The sequence below is a fragment of the Stenella coeruleoalba genome (assembly GCF_951394435.1).
Source record: "Stenella coeruleoalba genome assembly, chromosome: 5".
NCBI lineage: Eukaryota > Metazoa > Chordata > Mammalia > Artiodactyla > Delphinidae > Stenella > Stenella coeruleoalba.
The window spans coordinates 140684829-140701390 of NC_137150.1; the positions used below are offsets into that span (position 1 = coordinate 140684829).

General features: G+C 53.7%; 1 protein-coding gene across 3 annotated transcripts in view; it reads right to left on the bottom strand.

Moving 5' to 3' along the window:
- Positions 1–4938: 4938 nt before the first annotated feature.
- The window catches only part of PRDM15 (PR/SET domain 15), a 43727-nt gene continuing 32103 nt past the window's right edge, over positions 4939–16562 (bottom strand). For all 3 annotated transcript variants that reach the window (XM_079922289.1, XM_079922291.1, XM_079922290.1), the window contains 5 exons: positions 15781–15864; positions 15202–15377; positions 11372–11452; positions 9376–9585; positions 4939–8561 (listed from right to left, as the gene is read on the bottom strand). In XM_079922289.1, coding sequence (XP_079778415.1) covers positions 8091–8561; positions 9376–9585; positions 11372–11452; positions 15202–15377; positions 15781–15864 — 1022 coding nt within the window. In that variant the 3' untranslated portion in view covers positions 4939–8090. The remainder of the gene's footprint in view (positions 8562–9375; positions 9586–11371; positions 11453–15201; positions 15378–15780; positions 15865–16562) is intronic.

Consider the following 16562-nt stretch of genomic DNA (forward strand, 5'->3'; position numbering starts at 1 on the left):
GAGAAAAGGCTGAAGGACTAGGGCAGGTTAAGAAGTGAGTTGGTGGGTTTAAGAAGTGAAAGGCTATTAGACAAAAGGCTATAATCTCCTCTTCTTGATGTTTACCACAAACAGAACACGAATGAATACCCTCAATTATCCGACACGAAGATGTTTTTAGACAGAAACAATGACATTATGAAACCTCTTCCACTTGCCCCATTAACAATAAAATACATCATGTCTGGGGGAGTTTAGCCACGTTTCTGTTCTTGGTGTGAAATCGGTTGCCGAATGGCAGCTCAGGGCTGTAAAACTTGCGTTGTTCCCAAGTTGAGGAAAAGACGCTCTTCTGGGCTGTGAGTCACCGGAGCCAGGGATGAGCCCGGGATGAGCTGGTTCCCAGTAGGAGCTTTGATGGTAGTAGTGGTCGTAGATTTGCACAGCAAGCTAGAGGCGACGGTGAGCCCTGGAGAGTCAGAAGTCTGACTGCGGCTGGTGACTAGTCGGTTAGACTGTTTAGGCTTTGACCCCCTTGAAGGAAGATGGGGGGGTGGGGTGAGCGTAATTGCAGCCAGAGCGGGAAAGCTGAGCCACGGCTGACAGACAGTCAGACGGGAGCCAGTAAAGTCATAATGTTTTGTTACATTTGCAGTTAAAAAGATGAAAAAAGCAGCATGGAGGTTCCTCAAGAAGCTAAAAATAGAGTTGCCGTATGATCCAGCCATCCCACTCCTGGGCACATATCTGGACAAAACTGTAATTTGAAAAGATGCACGCACCCCAATGTTCATAGCAGCACTATTCACAATAGGCGAGACATGGAAGCAACCTGACTGTCCACGGACAGATGAATGGCTAAAGAAGACGTGGTACATATATGCAGTGGAATACGACAGCTATAAAAAGAAACGAAATAATGCCCTCTGCTGCAACATGGATGGACGTAGAGATGATCATACTGAGTGAAGTGAGTCAGACAGAGAAAGACAAATACCATATGACATCACTTATATGTGGAGTCTAAAATACGACACAAGTGAACCTATCTACGGAACAGCAACAGATTCACAGACATAGAGAACAGATTTGTGGTTGCCAAGGGGGAGGAGGGGTGGGGGAGGGAAGCACTGGGAGCTTGGGGTCAGCAGATGCCAACTATTCTATATAGAATGGATACACGACAAGGTCCTACTGTAGAGCACAGGGAACTATATCCTGTGAGAAACCATAATGGAAAAGAATATGAAAAAGAATATATATAGGTATAACTGAGTCACTTTGCCGTGCCGCAGAAATTAAACACAACATTGTAAATCAACTATACTTCAATACAATTTTGTAAAAAATAAAAAGGAAAAAAATAGGCCTCTGTTTAAAAAAAGTCTCTGTACTATTTGGTGCCACAATTCAGACGCTGGTTATTTTGGGAACGTTCTGACGAATCCCTGGGGGATGCTCTTAGAAGCCTAAGCATGCTGGCTTGGTGTGGGCCAGCTACACTGGCGTCTCCTTTTCTTAAGAGGAACTGTTTGGCCCTTCAGGCAAAAATTCACGATGTCTCCAAAAGTACGGACACGGTTCTAAATATAAGCGAAGAAACCCAATTCCACACACATGACGTTACAGATCCATTAAGACAACGTTTTCTAACAATATTTCACTGGCAGTGAAGTCTACCCTTTGCTTGAGAAACCCTGCGTCATGTCACAATGAGACGACAGCCATCTCAGGGGGCCGTTGGAGGGACTGGCTGAGCTGACGTTGGTGGAGCCCCGAGCAAGCAGGAGTTCGGGCTGTCACTCTTCTTATCTGAAATGGACATGCAGGGTGTTTAAATATGACTCCTTTCAGTTATGTTTTTGCTGATGCTTATGAGATGTATGCAAGCTGAAAATCTAGGGTCACGCGCTTCAGCTCCGTTTCCAAAGAACTCGAAAAGTCAATGTCCAACCCACCAAACAGATAACCAACCGCAGTGAAAAGATCTTTGCTCAGGATCCTGAGATACTAAGAACACGAGGCACAGGTTTGTTTTTTTTTTCACTATAGCCTTTATTAGAAATTTCCAGCGGGATGGCAGGGGATGGGAGGGAGGTCCAAGAGGGAGGGGATATATGTATACATAGAGCTGATTCACTTTGTCGTACAGCAGAAACTAACACAACGTTGTAGAGCAACCATACTCCAAAAAAACAAAAACTTCCATTGTTCTATTCCATTCATCACGTGTGTCCCATAGACTGTTACAGCGAGGATGCTAGGAAGTGAGGTAGGGATGATTGGCATGCTGGGGGCAGTCCAGGGAATATGATTTTTGAAAACCATAGGGTGCGTGCTGACATGTACTTCAGGGTCTGCAAAAATGTACTACAATGTTGGACCTGAAACCTATATGATTGTGTCGAATGAGTGTCTTCTTTACTGCCGTTTCCATCATGTGATCATTTAACATAACGAAGAGCACTTGTTGTAAAGAAAGAACCATTTTCTGCTAAATGGTCCCCTGCCATTAATCACGAAGCAGGAAGAATCGAAAGGCTTGATTACGTTTTACTATTTGCTAACAAGGGGCAAAAATCATAACTTAATGAACAAAGTTGAAGAAGTAATTAATAATCTTATCAATAAAATCGAGTCATTGGAGATGAGGATTTCCAAGAGTCTCATGAAGACAGAAATTTCAAGTGATAATTCCAACTGGATACAGCAAAGTTGGGTTTTGGGGGGAGCGCTTCAAAGCGTTGGTGGCCACCCTTGGGGAAAACACTTGCCTATTAATCTCTGTGGCTCAGGCTTACTGAGGGGCTCAGGGGAAATGATGAAACGATGAGAAGAAGCACAGTCCCCGCCTTGCCGGAACTTACTGAACAGCAGGGAGGCACAGATAGGAACAAATTCATAGAATGAGTAAACAGCCAGCGTAATTGCCAGCTGGAGCGCACTGTGCTTGCTTTGCTATCAGAGTGGGAAATGAGGGCTTCCGGGGGATTCCAGGAGGCTTCTCTGAGGAAGTGACGTTTGAGCCGCGATCTGAGGGCCAAGCAGCGTTAACCAAGCGGGGGGTCAGGGCGCTGGGCGTGCGGAGACCCTGGGAGAGAACGGGGAAGAAGGAGGCGGGGCAGCTCCTGCAGGCTCGAGGCCGCAGAAAGGATCGGTGTGTCCAGGGAGCACTTAGGATCCGTTGGAGGACGCTGACCTTGGTGCGTGGGTGACACACAGAATGACACCTTTACAAGGGCCAACGAGGCCACCGTGTGGAGGACGGGCTCCTGGGGACGAGCGGGGGCCGGGTGGCCCCTTAGGGGCTGTCAGCTGGGAAGGTGGTCATGGGGATGGTGACACCCGGACAGACCCAAAGGCACAGGGGGTGTAAGCGTGGGATGGCTCTGGGCTCCTGCCCGTGCGACTAGGTGGAGGGCAGGGCTGTGGGCCGTGAGTGGGGACAGTCGGGGAGCGCCAGGTTGGGGGCCGGGGGTCATGAACTCCGGGGTCAGACGTGAGAGCTTGACGGTCCTTGGCGACATCCAGGTGATGAGTCCGTGTGCTTTCCCGGAACAGAGGATGGCAACGCACAGACGAAACGGCGGCCGCTCCTGACGGCAGCAGCCTCACCCCCAGCCCCGGATCATTCTGGAGACTCCGCAGGGCAGCTTTTGGATTTCTAGAGCATTTCCCGCAACACTGCGGCCATGCCTTCTCTTTCCTTTGTGACCTTGCTACCCTGTTTTGTGGCTAAAGCTAGGAAGAGAGAATTCCTGGGGTTGAGGGCAAGCTGCAGATGGTCACGCGAGGGGGTGATGCACTGCGCCCAGGAGGAGCTGAAAGGCCCAAGTGGAACAGACAGTGAACAGCGGGCCCCAAGCCCCGGGTCCTGCACCCTCACTCTCCCCGGGAAGTATGCTGGGCCGGGTTCCCTGCGGACACTCAGGGCGGGTCTGTGTCCCATTGAAGGGACGCCTTCCCATGGAGAGGGGGTCCGTCTCCCTCCTTATGGAGCAAATGTGGGCAGACAGACCGGTCATCGAGGAAGAGCTGGAGGCTTGGTGCCAAGGCAGTCTGGATGTGGGGCGCCCGCCCTCAAGTGTTGTCTGGATGCCAGCAGCCTGCACCTGGGACTGCAGGACCCCGGGGAGCCACAGGTCCCGGCTCAGGGAGGAGAAGCCTCAGGTCCATGGGTACCAGGGCTTGGGGGGGAGGGGTGGTCCCAGCCAGCTCGTTGTGCGGGTCACCCAGGTAATTCTGCTGCCTGCAGCACACGCAGGTCAGATCACTGGCTGTCATTCCAGGACTAGGACCTCCTGATGTGGGGGCGCTCAAGCCAGGTGCAAACACCCACAAGGGGAAGCAGCCAGTGGCCCAGCGGTCTCCCCCTTTCTATTGGAATTTGCTGCACATACAAGAACATGCTCACAATTGGTTGGACGTTGAGGGGGTGAACCCTATTCACTGGCAGAAGAATTAGCTGCTACCAGCTGTTCTCTAAGATACAACTGAAGTACCTAAAACAAGTTTCTCATAATTCAAATCCTTAGAAGATCGGATGACACTCCAGGTGTTTCATAACTTTAAGATGACTCTTCCTAACAAATCGGAACATATCATTATTTGATCAATAAAATGAGGGATTCTTCCAGACCACGTGCCCTAAGGAACGCCTTGCTTACTAAGTTCTCCCCTCTCTCTGGCTGCTCATCTTTTTTTGTGTCCGTTCTCTCCATCTAAGCTTTACAAAAAAATGCTACAACCACTGCTTTGTTGCTTTGTTGTTTTTTTGTTTTTTTTTTTTGGCGGTACGCAGGCCTCTCACTGCTGTGGCCTCTCGCGTTGCGGAGCACAGGCTCCAGACGCGCAGGCTCAGCGGCCATGGCTCACGGGCCCAGCCGCTCCGCGGCATGTGGGATCTTCCCGGACCGGGGCACGAACCTGCGTCCCCTGCATCGGCAGGCGGACTCTCAACCACTGCGCCACCAGGGAAGCCCTGCTTTGTTGCTTTTAAACAAACAAACAAACCCTTGTGAAAGCTTCTGATATCTCAGTATCTTGTTTATTTTCAATGTTTGGGTCATTTAAAATAATCCTAACATTTCACAGGGTCTGAACTACACGGGAATTACAACCGTTCTCAAAATATACCGTGTGTCCACTACTGAGAACGGGCAGTCGGAGCAGAGGGCCAGCAATGGAAAAACACAGCTCATGGCAACTTTTATTTGTCGTTATACAAACTAACGGGACACGAAATACACGTGACCTCTCAGCCTTGATGCATTTCAAAATCCAACGGGAAAGTCACTGACACGGCCCTGAGCTGGGAGCCTCGAGCTCTGGCCACTGTGACTGTGAAGTCCGTGCATCTGCCTCCCGGGCCCCGAATCCTCCAAGGCAGGTCCCTGTCGGTCACAGTGGAGCGGCACCCGGCACAAGGAACACATCCCACTCGGGGCCCCCGTCCCCTCCTTGCCTCAGGGACACGCAATCCCGGGGGCCTGCTCTGCAAGGCTTACACCGTCAGGGGGCACAGAACGACACAACTTCACAAATTCACCGGCCAAAACCAAGCATCTTCTGTTTATTAATTTAGAATAACCCCGAGGGATTCACAGAGCTCAGTGGTCACAACGGCTCCATCCAATTTCCTCCTATGGATACAGCTGTGCACTGGGATCAGTTAAAAAAAAGTAAATCTTTTCCATCAGGAAACAGCGACAGAGGTGCAGAACAGTCTACAGCTGGTAACTCTTTGGGCTGAGTAGTACTTTTTATTTTTTGCTTCCCAGTGTCTTATATGCAAATTCATAGCAACCGTTTTAAGACCACACGAACCTATTTTGCCTCAGACAGTGACCCTATTAGACCAAATATTTCTACAGAAAACTCAGGAGTCCATTTGATTTTTATTTAGAGTTCTTACTATAACAGGAAGTATGATTAAGCATCTGTGTCGTTAAATAAACGGCGGGAGGTACACTGGGGCCGCACAACCTAAATCAAGTTCTTTAAAGACATCTGATGCGTTCTTACTCTAAGCATAAAAACAACTTCTCTTAAAAAAATAAAATTGTGATTTAAAAGGCCTTTGTTTCATAGGGGAGAGGAATAAAAGATAAATGCTAGCGGGTGTTCAATCACGTTTGGATTTTGTACTTGGTCATTTCATCCCTTACATTCTGCAAATGCAAAAGGACGGTCAGCGATTTTTAAGAAAATACCTTAGGAACCTCGGCGCTTTTGATGATGCCACGGATACCTGGACCACTTACATTTGGAGAACAGAGACGATACTTAGAAAGTATATCACCCCCAGCCCAAGTTCATTTGATGAAACTATTAGGTATAAAGCAGTTAATTATATACATAAATAACATAAAAAATAATTATCATAAATTAAAAGTCAAACAATCCCCCACTACCAATTCAGAGGTGCGAGTCGTCGGGAGTTACCGGTGAGCTGGGTGTGGAGGGCGAATCCTGAAGCCCCTTTCACATGCCGCGTGGGTGATGAACTTAGTTCACGAAAGCATGTATTGCACAAATCAAAGCCTAGCCCCCTCCTCAAAATCGTGCGATTTGGAATGAAGCGAAGTGCTGAGAACGTTGCATTTTGCGTAACAGGTCGTCTGTAGCCTCACTAGCAGCGTAAGGTTATTCTGCCTCATTTATCCGCTACGGATGGTCTCCCAAACAATGCAGGATCGGGGACAAATACTGATCAGGACAAAGTAAGGCAAACAAACGTATCATTTCATTCTGGACAGCGTTAAAGCATCAGGAGGGTAGAAATCTAGCCTCTTTGCCCGCCTCTGTTTCCCTGGCTGCGCCGTGGGAGGGCTGGCTGCCGGCTGCCGCCTTGGTGGTCCAGAGCCTCACCGGCCACTTCTGAAACGGGCGCACACGTGTGAAAGCGCGTCCCCCGGAGGGGCAGCGCTCCCGTCGCTCAGCATATTTATTCACTCGTTCATTAGGGGCACTGACGCTTCTACTGCTCAGCTAATAGCCTTTCTGCTTTCATACTACTTGGCAGGAAATAGCACTGTCTTCACATTTCAAAAAAACCTATACCTTTCTTGGGGAAAGAGCCAAGTTCATTCAACATTTTATAGAAAACTGGTCTTGAAACACACCAACCTTTGGACTTAAAGTTTAAACAGAAAAAAGCCATGAATTTCTCCCCTGTTCTCTAGTGCGGGGGATTCTGGCTACGCCTCAGCCCTAATAAATACATTTGGTGGCAGGGAATCCTGAGACACAACCCCGAGGTGCCCCCAGAGGGGCCGGCATGAGGCTCACGGCCCCTGCATCGGGGCAGCCGCGTAGAGCTGGACGTGGACCCGCAGTCCCACAGTGCAAACGACTTCTGTGTGTTAGAGGAAAATAGAGAACGACGTGGCCTCCGCAGTCTCGATCACACAAGGCGTGCTCGAGGTAAAGTTTAAAAAACAAAAAAGGAAAGAGGCATATTGAGAATCGATTCACGAATTCTACCACTAAGGTGCCTTGGTCGGCAGCCTCACGCGACCCCTTGCCCGAGAGCAACTCGTGAAGGCCAGAGGAGGGGCGTCCGCTCCCACAGGGCATCCTCCCACATGGTTTCAGCCCAAAGGTGCAGAACGAATTCGACTCAACTCAAATTTCAAAGAGAGTCAACGTGACTTGAACTCCTATCTGCTCGTTAGCAAAAACGTGCAGGAGCCACAGGAGAAAACCGGCTACGTTTCCACACAGTAGCGGAGCCCTAAAGGGAAACATGAAACATGCCACTTACATCCCTGGTGACATACGGGTCTTACCGCGCTGCTCCTCCCTGGGTTTCCTTTTCCCAAACCCTGCGCCCATCCGCCTTCCGGGAGGGACGCCTGGGGGCCTGGCCTTGCCGGGCAGAGCACATGGGGCCTCAGGGGGACCTGCTCGGGGTCACTCGTGAGCTCAGCTGACAGACTGGGATGGCTGTTGGTGAATTTGGAGATGACGCTGCAAAAGCTACGTCAACCTTCCTGATGCTGCAACGTGCGGTGTTTGTTTTTTCGTTTGGTATCCAGCAAACAAATCTCAAATAAAAACAGAACCGGACCGCCTGCCCGTGGTTCTCCCCCAGGTCCCCGCAGGGTGACTCAGTAGCTGTACATCTGCGGCTGCTGCTCGGCCGGCACCGGGGGCTGGGCGGCCTGCGGGGCGGGGGCCGGGGCGGGCAGCACGTCTGTCTGGGGCACCGCCCGCCAGGTGAGCGGCGGCTGCTCGCCGAGCTGGCTCCCCAGGGGCGTGATGGAGTTGACCAGGGTGGTCAGGTTGATGAAGTGGGCCACCGACTGCGGATTCGAGGCTTCCGGCTGCGGGTGGATCTGGAGGTCGTTCTGGCGGTTGTGCAGCATGGCAGAGCCGCTGACAGTGTCAAAGGTCACGGTCAGGATGGAGTTGTCCAGCTGCAGCTGGCGCTCCGGGGTGGTCAGGTGCCCGACGGCCACCGGCTGGAGGTTGGTAAACTGAGTCCCGGCCGCGGTGGTGATGGGGGTCACGGTGATGTTGGTCAGGCCGACGGAGCTCGACGGGGTGGTCACATTGGGGTCGCCCAGCGTCACCACCACCTGGAAGAGTCACGCACAACACGGGACCGTTAGTTCCTGCAGAATCGAGAACATGAGCAGCTTCCTGTGCTGTACTTTGTCACGGAGGCCATCTCGTGACGCTGGAATCATCACACCCCTGGCCCAAAGGAAGGAGTTAAAACACCTGCTGCTGGGAGATTAAACCAAGTTCATTTTTCCTGGAAAAAGAATTCTAGTGAAAGAGAGAAACAAGATACAGACACCGTCACCGAGGCCATCAGCTGGAACTGAAAATCAAAGGGTTTCCGTAGCTAGGAAAAAAAACAGAAGAAAGTAATGAGAAAAACAGAGCACATTCTTCACTGTCTCTTAACTTCTGTGAAGTGATGATGGTAAATGGAAATCCCAACTGTAAAGGTCAGAAGGGCAGTGAACCAATGTGCAGTGCCGGAGCTAATAAATGAAAAAGCAAAGCCATGCTCCTCCCCACAGACAGGGCTGGAACGCAGGAACGTCTGCAACCAGGGTGACCAGGGCCAGTCAGGGGAGGGGTGTGGCGTCCGACACACGCCGACCAGGAGCTGGGGGCCTCGAAACCCCAGCGGGGAAGCCTTGGTTAAAAGCAGCAGGCTGGCCGGCCACACGCCCTGGCATGCAGAGTCGGGCCCTGCCTGACTGGCCGGCATGCTCAGGCCATTGAGAACCTCCCCAAACTGGACGCAGCCCCGTTCCCAACCCGGGAGGATGGCGGTGACTTCTGGGTCTAAGCTGGGAAACGGGGCACGTGCTGGCCACGGCCAGAGTCCAGGCCCCCCACGCCCGGGGCCCCCAGCCCTGCACGGGGAGCGGCGACCTGCTGGATGCTCTGCACGGCGGAGCTGGTCTCGTCCCCGACGCCGCCCGAGAACGTGGCCTCCTTCTCCGAGAACTCGCTGAAGGTGGCCTCCTCGGGCCCCGTGGCCCCGGCCTCGTCCTCTGGCTTCTGCTTCCTCTTGTGAGTCCTCCTGGTGGCTTTCACGTGCTTCCCTTCCGCCAGATCCTCCTGCCCCAGGCTCAGCTCAGGCTGCAGGAAGAGAAGGCGCGACAACGGCGGGTCAACGGGCCGTGGCCCCGAAGTGGCCAGCGCGGCCCGGCCCTGTTCCTGGACACCAGGTGACCAGGCTTGTCTGCTAACTTGCACTTCTAAGGACGGGGGCAAGTTCCTGTTGGTTTCAGTTGCTTTTCTTTCAGGTGAAGGATTTTAGATACCAGTCATATTTTTAAAAGCCACATTTTGTGCTGAAATAGAAACATCTCTAAAAGCAGATTTTTTGAGCCACTGTTTCAGCCCTGTTGAGCTCAGTCTGAGACTGAAAAATGCTTTCACATCAGGACTCTCATCCCCTGGCTGAAACAGATTCACTGCAGACACAATCTTGGATCAAAATGAGGCTGACCGCAAGAACTGTACGGTCACCTTTTCTGGGGACAGCAAACAGGGCCCGGCGGTAATGGTGACCCCAGACGGGTGCCCTGCACACGTCTTCTTGAGCTGCTAAGTGTGGCCTGTTTTCCGACCTACAGCTGGGCTGGCCCAGCATCACGGAGGCCGCTGAGTCACGGTGGCCAGCAAGGCTCTCCTCCCTCCTGGTCCTTGGTGCCATCCATGAGACTTGCTCCCACCCAGCGGCAGGCAGACCCTGAGGAGGGGTTGCCCCGGCCAGGGTGGGCGTGGTCCTGGCCCTCCGGGGCTGCTGAGGCGTGGGGCACGGCGGTTCAGTACAACCCGGCCACTGAGCGCCGCGCCCAAAGCTCCGTTGCAAAACACAGAGGTAGAAACGTGATTTTAAAATAACCGAGAGCATGACACGTTTCCTTTAAAAGAAGAGAAGCTGGGCTTCCCTGGTGGCGCAGTGGTTGAGAGTCCGCCTGCCGATGCGGGGGACGCGGGTTCGTGCCCCGGTCCGGGAGGATCCCACGTGCCGCGGAGCGGCTGGGCCTGTGAGCCATGGCCGCTGAGCCTGCGCGTCCGGAGCCTGTGCTCCGCAACGGGAGAGGCCACAACGGTGAGAGGCCCGCGTACCACAAAAAAATAAAATAAAATAAGAGAAGCTCTTTATATAAAGCTACTGACTAAAAATTCCTTTTAAAAGTAAGTTCACCTAATACGTTGAAAGTTATTTTGCTTCTAATAATCTAATCGTGCTAATAAGCTTTTCTGGAAACACCTGTGATGCTTAAGTTTAAGTGTCGACGTGGCTGGGCTCGGGCGCCCGGCTGGGTGGCTGAACACCAGTCTAGAGGCTGCCGTGAAGGGATCTTTCAGATGTGATTAACGCTGAAATCGGTGAGTACTGAGTCATGCAGAGCGCCCTCTGCAATGCGGGTGGGCCTCGTCCCATCGGGCGAAGGCCTCGAGAGGAAAGCCTGAAGCTCCCAGAGGAAGCGGGAACTCTGTCTCCAGATGGACCCCGGGCACAGCATCAACTCCTCCTGGGTCTCCAGCCTCCGGCCCGTCCTGAAAGCTCTGGACTTGCCAGCTCCACACTCGTGGGCACCAAGTCCTTAAAATAAACCTAATTCTCTCTGTACACACACGTACGCACGTGTACACACGCTCTCTATTGACTGTTTTCTGTGGGGAACTGTAACTTAAGAAACCATCTATTCTCTAAAAGGAGATACGTCAGGATTCAGAAAACTGAAATTCTAGAAACTTTTACAGAAACTAAAAGGCTCCTGGGGTGACGACCAACCAATAAAACAGGCAAACGAGCGTGAAACGTGGGGTTTTTTCCCAAAGGCTGCTCGGGACCCCTGCCGGGGCCCCTCGGGTGAGACGTCCCGGGCCCCGCGGGCGCCGGGCTCACCTGGACGATACCGATGGAGGAGGCGTCGATGGTGGTGGTCTCGGGGAGGTGGTCCAGGTCGTCGATCCTCACGGCCAGGACCTAGGAGGGACCACAGGGCGGTGAGCCCGGGACACCACGCCCGAAGGCCGAGGCGCAGGTCAGGCGGGACCCAGACACGCGCCGACAGGCAGCCACCCTCAAAGGCGCCCACGCCCTCACGGGCCCTGCTCGGGTCTTGAAAACCTGGATTCCACAGTCCCGTCCGGGCTCTCCTTCCCTCCTCCCAGGCCCCCTCTCTTCAAGTTTCTGCTGTGCTCTCACACACGGGGGTGTTACCTCGCCCCTGTCCGTGTGTCACCGCACTGTCCACCGCTCGAGGGTGGAGACTATTCCTTCCCTTTTAGTTTAGTGAAAACACTAACGTGCACAGTGCGTAATGCATAGTGCATTCTCACTCAATCTTGTTCTTTCAAACCGAGAGCGGAGCGGGATAAGATACAGGAAACCTGTCCTACAAGGAACCATCGAGAATGAGACATTTACACTGTACACACGTGACTTTTCTACCTGAAAAGTAGACAAGTCCGGGTAGTTTCATTGGTCATTTCAGATGAAGTGCACCTGTGAGCCGCACCAGCCGGTCCCCAGCACGCAGACCCTTACGCCACGACACACGCCCGGGGTCCACCCGGTCTTCCCTGAACCTGACCCACACACCTGCTGACGCTGGCCGTACCGTGACTGCGATCACTTAAGTGAACAAATCACAGGTGGGGCGACGGACCCTGAGCGCAGAGAGAACGGAATCCCTGGGAGGGAGGTGTGGAAACGGGGAGTTGCTGAAGAAGGGAAGTGCTGTGCAAAGACTACACGAGAGCAGGGAGACCAGGAAAGTGTCTGCACGGGCTCTTCAGCCCAGTGGCTCTGCAAGCATCTCTACATTCTTGGTCAAAAAAAATTAAGAACCAAATTATAGGCTATACATAGCGGGTGTGGCTCATTTAAGCAGAATGACGGGGAGCTGCATTTCTGGACTTAGGTTCCGACACCAGGGCTGGGCGTTCTCTGAAAGGACGGGCAGCAAGGAGGTCGTGGTCATGTGTGTTGCAACGTAAATGCTGACGTGGCGCTGAGGACCCAAGTGTGACTGTGATGCCACAAAGCTTAGTCACAGCGGCCAGATGCCACCGTCCTCTCCCACCCTCACCATCAGCACCTCCACCGCTGTCACCACCGTCACTGTCACCCCCACCTCCATCACTGTCACCACCACCATCACCTCCACCACTGTCACTGTCACCCCCACCTCCATCACTGTCACCGCCACCATCACCTCCACCACCGTCACCGTCACCCCCACCTCCATCATCAACAACATCATCGGCGTCCTAGTCACACGGTCTGGAAGCTCATGCCACGAAGAACAACCACGGAAGCATCTGCTGGCTTCGCTCTTATTCGGAGAGAAGACCACGCATGCAAAGTACTGTGTGTGTTTGAATTTTTTTGAATGTAACGTTCTCTCAAAGCAGAGGGAAAGACCTTGAAGTAATAAAATCGCATCAATTCTGAAAGGTCTCCAATGTGTGAAAGCGGTTTACGCTTAACACCTTAGCCGGCCTCCACGGGACCCCTGCCCCCGAGTCTGTGCCCAGCACTGCGTGGCCCCCTGCCCCGCACCCCTGCACAGCCGGGCCCCAGGGTGGCAGCCACACGGCAGCAGAGCCCTCCCTCGGCCTCACTCCATCTCTTCCTCTCTGTCTGACTTGTCTGCGTCCTACCCACCCCCCGGCTCCCACCCTAGACGGTCGGTCCAGGAGGACGGGGCGCACCCTGTCCGGCCGTCACCAGCGCTCATCCCCGCAGGCACTTAACTGCATCTGTTTGAGCAACACAGAAGAAAATGACAGAGAAACATCAGAGGATCAACGGGGGAAGAGGCTGAAGGCTTCAGAGACAAAAGGGACTGAGAACAGAGCCCCGACAGGGGAGCCCTCCGTGAGCTGGAGTGCCCTCCAGAGCGCTGTGCCGCCGGCATGGTGGGCGTGAGAGGAGGAGGCGGCCGCACAGAGGGGCTGGCTAGGAAGTGACCGTCAACCAGACGGAAGCGTCTGCCAGGCTGCTCCGCGCCCGCAAGGCCTCCCGCACCCAGCAACGTGCATCACACAACCCGTCTGCAAAAACTGCTGTGCGCGCCGTTAGCACGTGTAGCTACAAACACCCACACGTCACCAAGAAATCACTCCCACGTGTCACGAGCCCCCGGGGAGCCTGCAGCGCCGGCCCTGGGCCCCGAGGCCTGGGGGGCGCTGTCTGCCGACACTGGGCAGCGGGTGGGTGCTGACGCTTCGGGCTCCTGCTCTCCCAACTTTGTTTTTCTAGGTGGAAACGCTAGCTGGCCACTAGGTGGAAAAGGCCAGGAGTGAGGACAGCGAAGCTGGTGGAGCCCCAGCTCCTCGGGGTCCCCAGAGCTCAGGGTCAAGGTGACGCAGAAAAAGACGCACTTGCCACCCAAACGAGGCAGAGGGTGCTTGTACAATTGCGAAAGTAACCCACGTTCACTAGAGTGAATTACTTAAAACGGAGAACAAGCGAAGAAATAACCAAAACTTCAACGCCAGGGGAAGACCACCGTGTAATGTTGTCGTCCTTTCTCGTTTCGCCCACCCCACTTATATTACATACGTGAGTATCCCGTAAACACACACAACGTGAATGACATAGTGTATACACACGCGGCACACGCACGGCGTGTACGGCTTTCTTACAGCAAACACTCCCGCTTTCACTCAGGGTTCTCTGCAAACACGTCACATTCAGGCACATCACTAAACTACCACTAACTTAATCATATTCCCCTTGCAGGACGTTGAGGGGTCCAAGTAGTCATTTATATAAAACACTGGAGGGATGGTCACGCTACCCCCCAGGAGGACACGCCACGGCCGGGCGCCCGGCTCACACCCGCCGCACAGGCATTTTGAATCTAAGAACCTCCTCTAATTCAACGGAGGAAGGATCGCACCTCTACTGTTAAAGGCTTTCTCCTGTGTCTTAACCACAGGTGTTCGCTTTCATGAATCTCCGTGGACACACTGGGTTCTTTGTGTTCTACTCATGGAATGCATATTACCTTTAATGTTAACAGTTTCTATCTGTTAACGGTAGTAATATCTTACCACATTTTTTCCATTTTCCCTTTGACCTACAGAAGTTCTACATGTTATGCCGCTTAGTCAAATCGTTTGTTCGAGACTCCTCTCACCGCTTTTGCGCTTAGAAAGTTTCCACCCTTCAGTGATATAGCTATTTTCCCGTACTTTCTTCTAGCTTTGTTTTTCAGTTTACTTCTTTTTAAAAAGCATTAAATTCTTCAGTGCGCTGGACCTGCCTTTAGAACCAGCCCACGGGTGAGCCAGGGTCTATCTGCCTCAATACAGCTTCTCCCCGTCGGTCCCCAGGGCCACCTTCTATTCAGCCCCTAACACCACACGGAGGCTCCCGTCCTGAATCTTTTTTAGTTGCCCAAAGGGAGGAAAGGGGGAGGGGTCAGGGTCGTACTCCCGTCTCGCTGTAATTCCAGCGAGAATGTAATTTATAACCTCAGCAAAAAACACGTTCCAGGCTCTTCTGTTCACTCACTCGTTCAGCGCCGTCGGCGCGCAGGCGGAGGGGAGTTGCCAGGCCCGGGCCCCGCCTGGAGGAACCACGGGCCTGCGCGGGGGCAGGGATGGTGAGCCAGCGCGGCGGGGTCTCTGGGCAGGAGCCGCCACCGGGCAGAGGGCAGAGGGGCCGGGCCTGCGCGGGGAGGCGGGGGGAGGCAGGCAGGGTCGCCCGCCCAGGCTCACCTCGGGGTGCTTGCGCCGCATGTGTCTGCTCATGGAAGCCCTGGTGGACACCTTGGTCCCGCACAGCTGGCAGCTCTGGGCCTCTACCTTGTCGTGGGTGAGCTGCACGTGCTTCTGCAGCATGTACTCGGTGACGTACTTCTTGTCGCACACGGAGCACGTCCACTGCTTGCCCACTTCCCACACGCACGGGGCAGAAGAGAAAGCACGGGTGGTGAGCGGGGTCAGCCTCTGCACGTGCGGCCAGGGTCGCCGGCCGGGTCACCCACCCGGTGGTCAGGCCGCGGGACAGGCAGCGCGGCCTCCTCCCCTCCTGGAGCCCAGTAGCTACTCCAATATCCGAAAATTCAAGTTTCGGACAATGTCCGAAAATTATGATGGGCTGACGTTTTGGGGGCAAAGGGCCATCGTTAAGGCAGAACAGCACCAAAACATCTGAAAAGGCCTACCAGCAGCATCACAGCCAGGCCATCCCCGCCGCGCACGCTCCGGTGGCCGCGGCGGCGCCCGCACCGCGCACGCTCCGATGGCCGCGGCGGCGCGGCGGGCGGGCGGCCGGCCCCCAGGTGCCCCGCTTACCCGTGTGGATGAGCTTGTGCGTCTCCATCGTGTTTCTCTCGCTGAAAGTTTTTCCGCACAGTTCGCACATGAAATCTTTAATCCCTGCAGAAAAAGGCACACTTAATTTCACGTTTCACGAGTGTTTTAACTGCACACAGAAGCTGTCTCGTCCTTGACACATTTCTGCATTTGCAGAAGCTGCACGGGAGGTAAATTACCAGGAGAGAGCAGACAGTTAAGTGTTCATTCCCACACGCGACCGGCACACTGTGGCTTGAAAGCTACCCTATGGCTGGCACCCAGGCGAGCTCCTTCCGCAGAAAGGGTGACAAGGACAGTTTCAGCCCGAGGCCCTCAGACTGCCACAGTCTCAGCAGAATCCGATTCAATGAGCTTACTCTGCACAGCTCGCGACCAGGGAAGGCAGGGCCACGTTTACGACACGTTTAAGGCTTCCGCCCGCTTCACTCCAGTCCTGAGTGTTCAGATCAGTCACTTGGTCTGGGGTGACCACCTTGCCTGCCTGCAACCCGGCAAGGAAGCATCCAGGCATCGCACTGTTTCCCTCCCCAAACTGACAAGAAAGTGGTCCTTAGAATGCCTTTTAAATAAAGGTTTCCCCCCACGTGGAAAACTAGGTAAGTGATTTTCAGGGTCCACTCATCTTGGACTTATCTTGGCCCTGTATTCGGCGAACCCCTCGTATGCTCACTGTGGCTTTTGGAGGCCAGAGGCCACTACAGCCCAGCAGGTGCAGTGTTGTGAGACCCGAGAGGTGGTGCAGGACCCAGTCCCGGGGG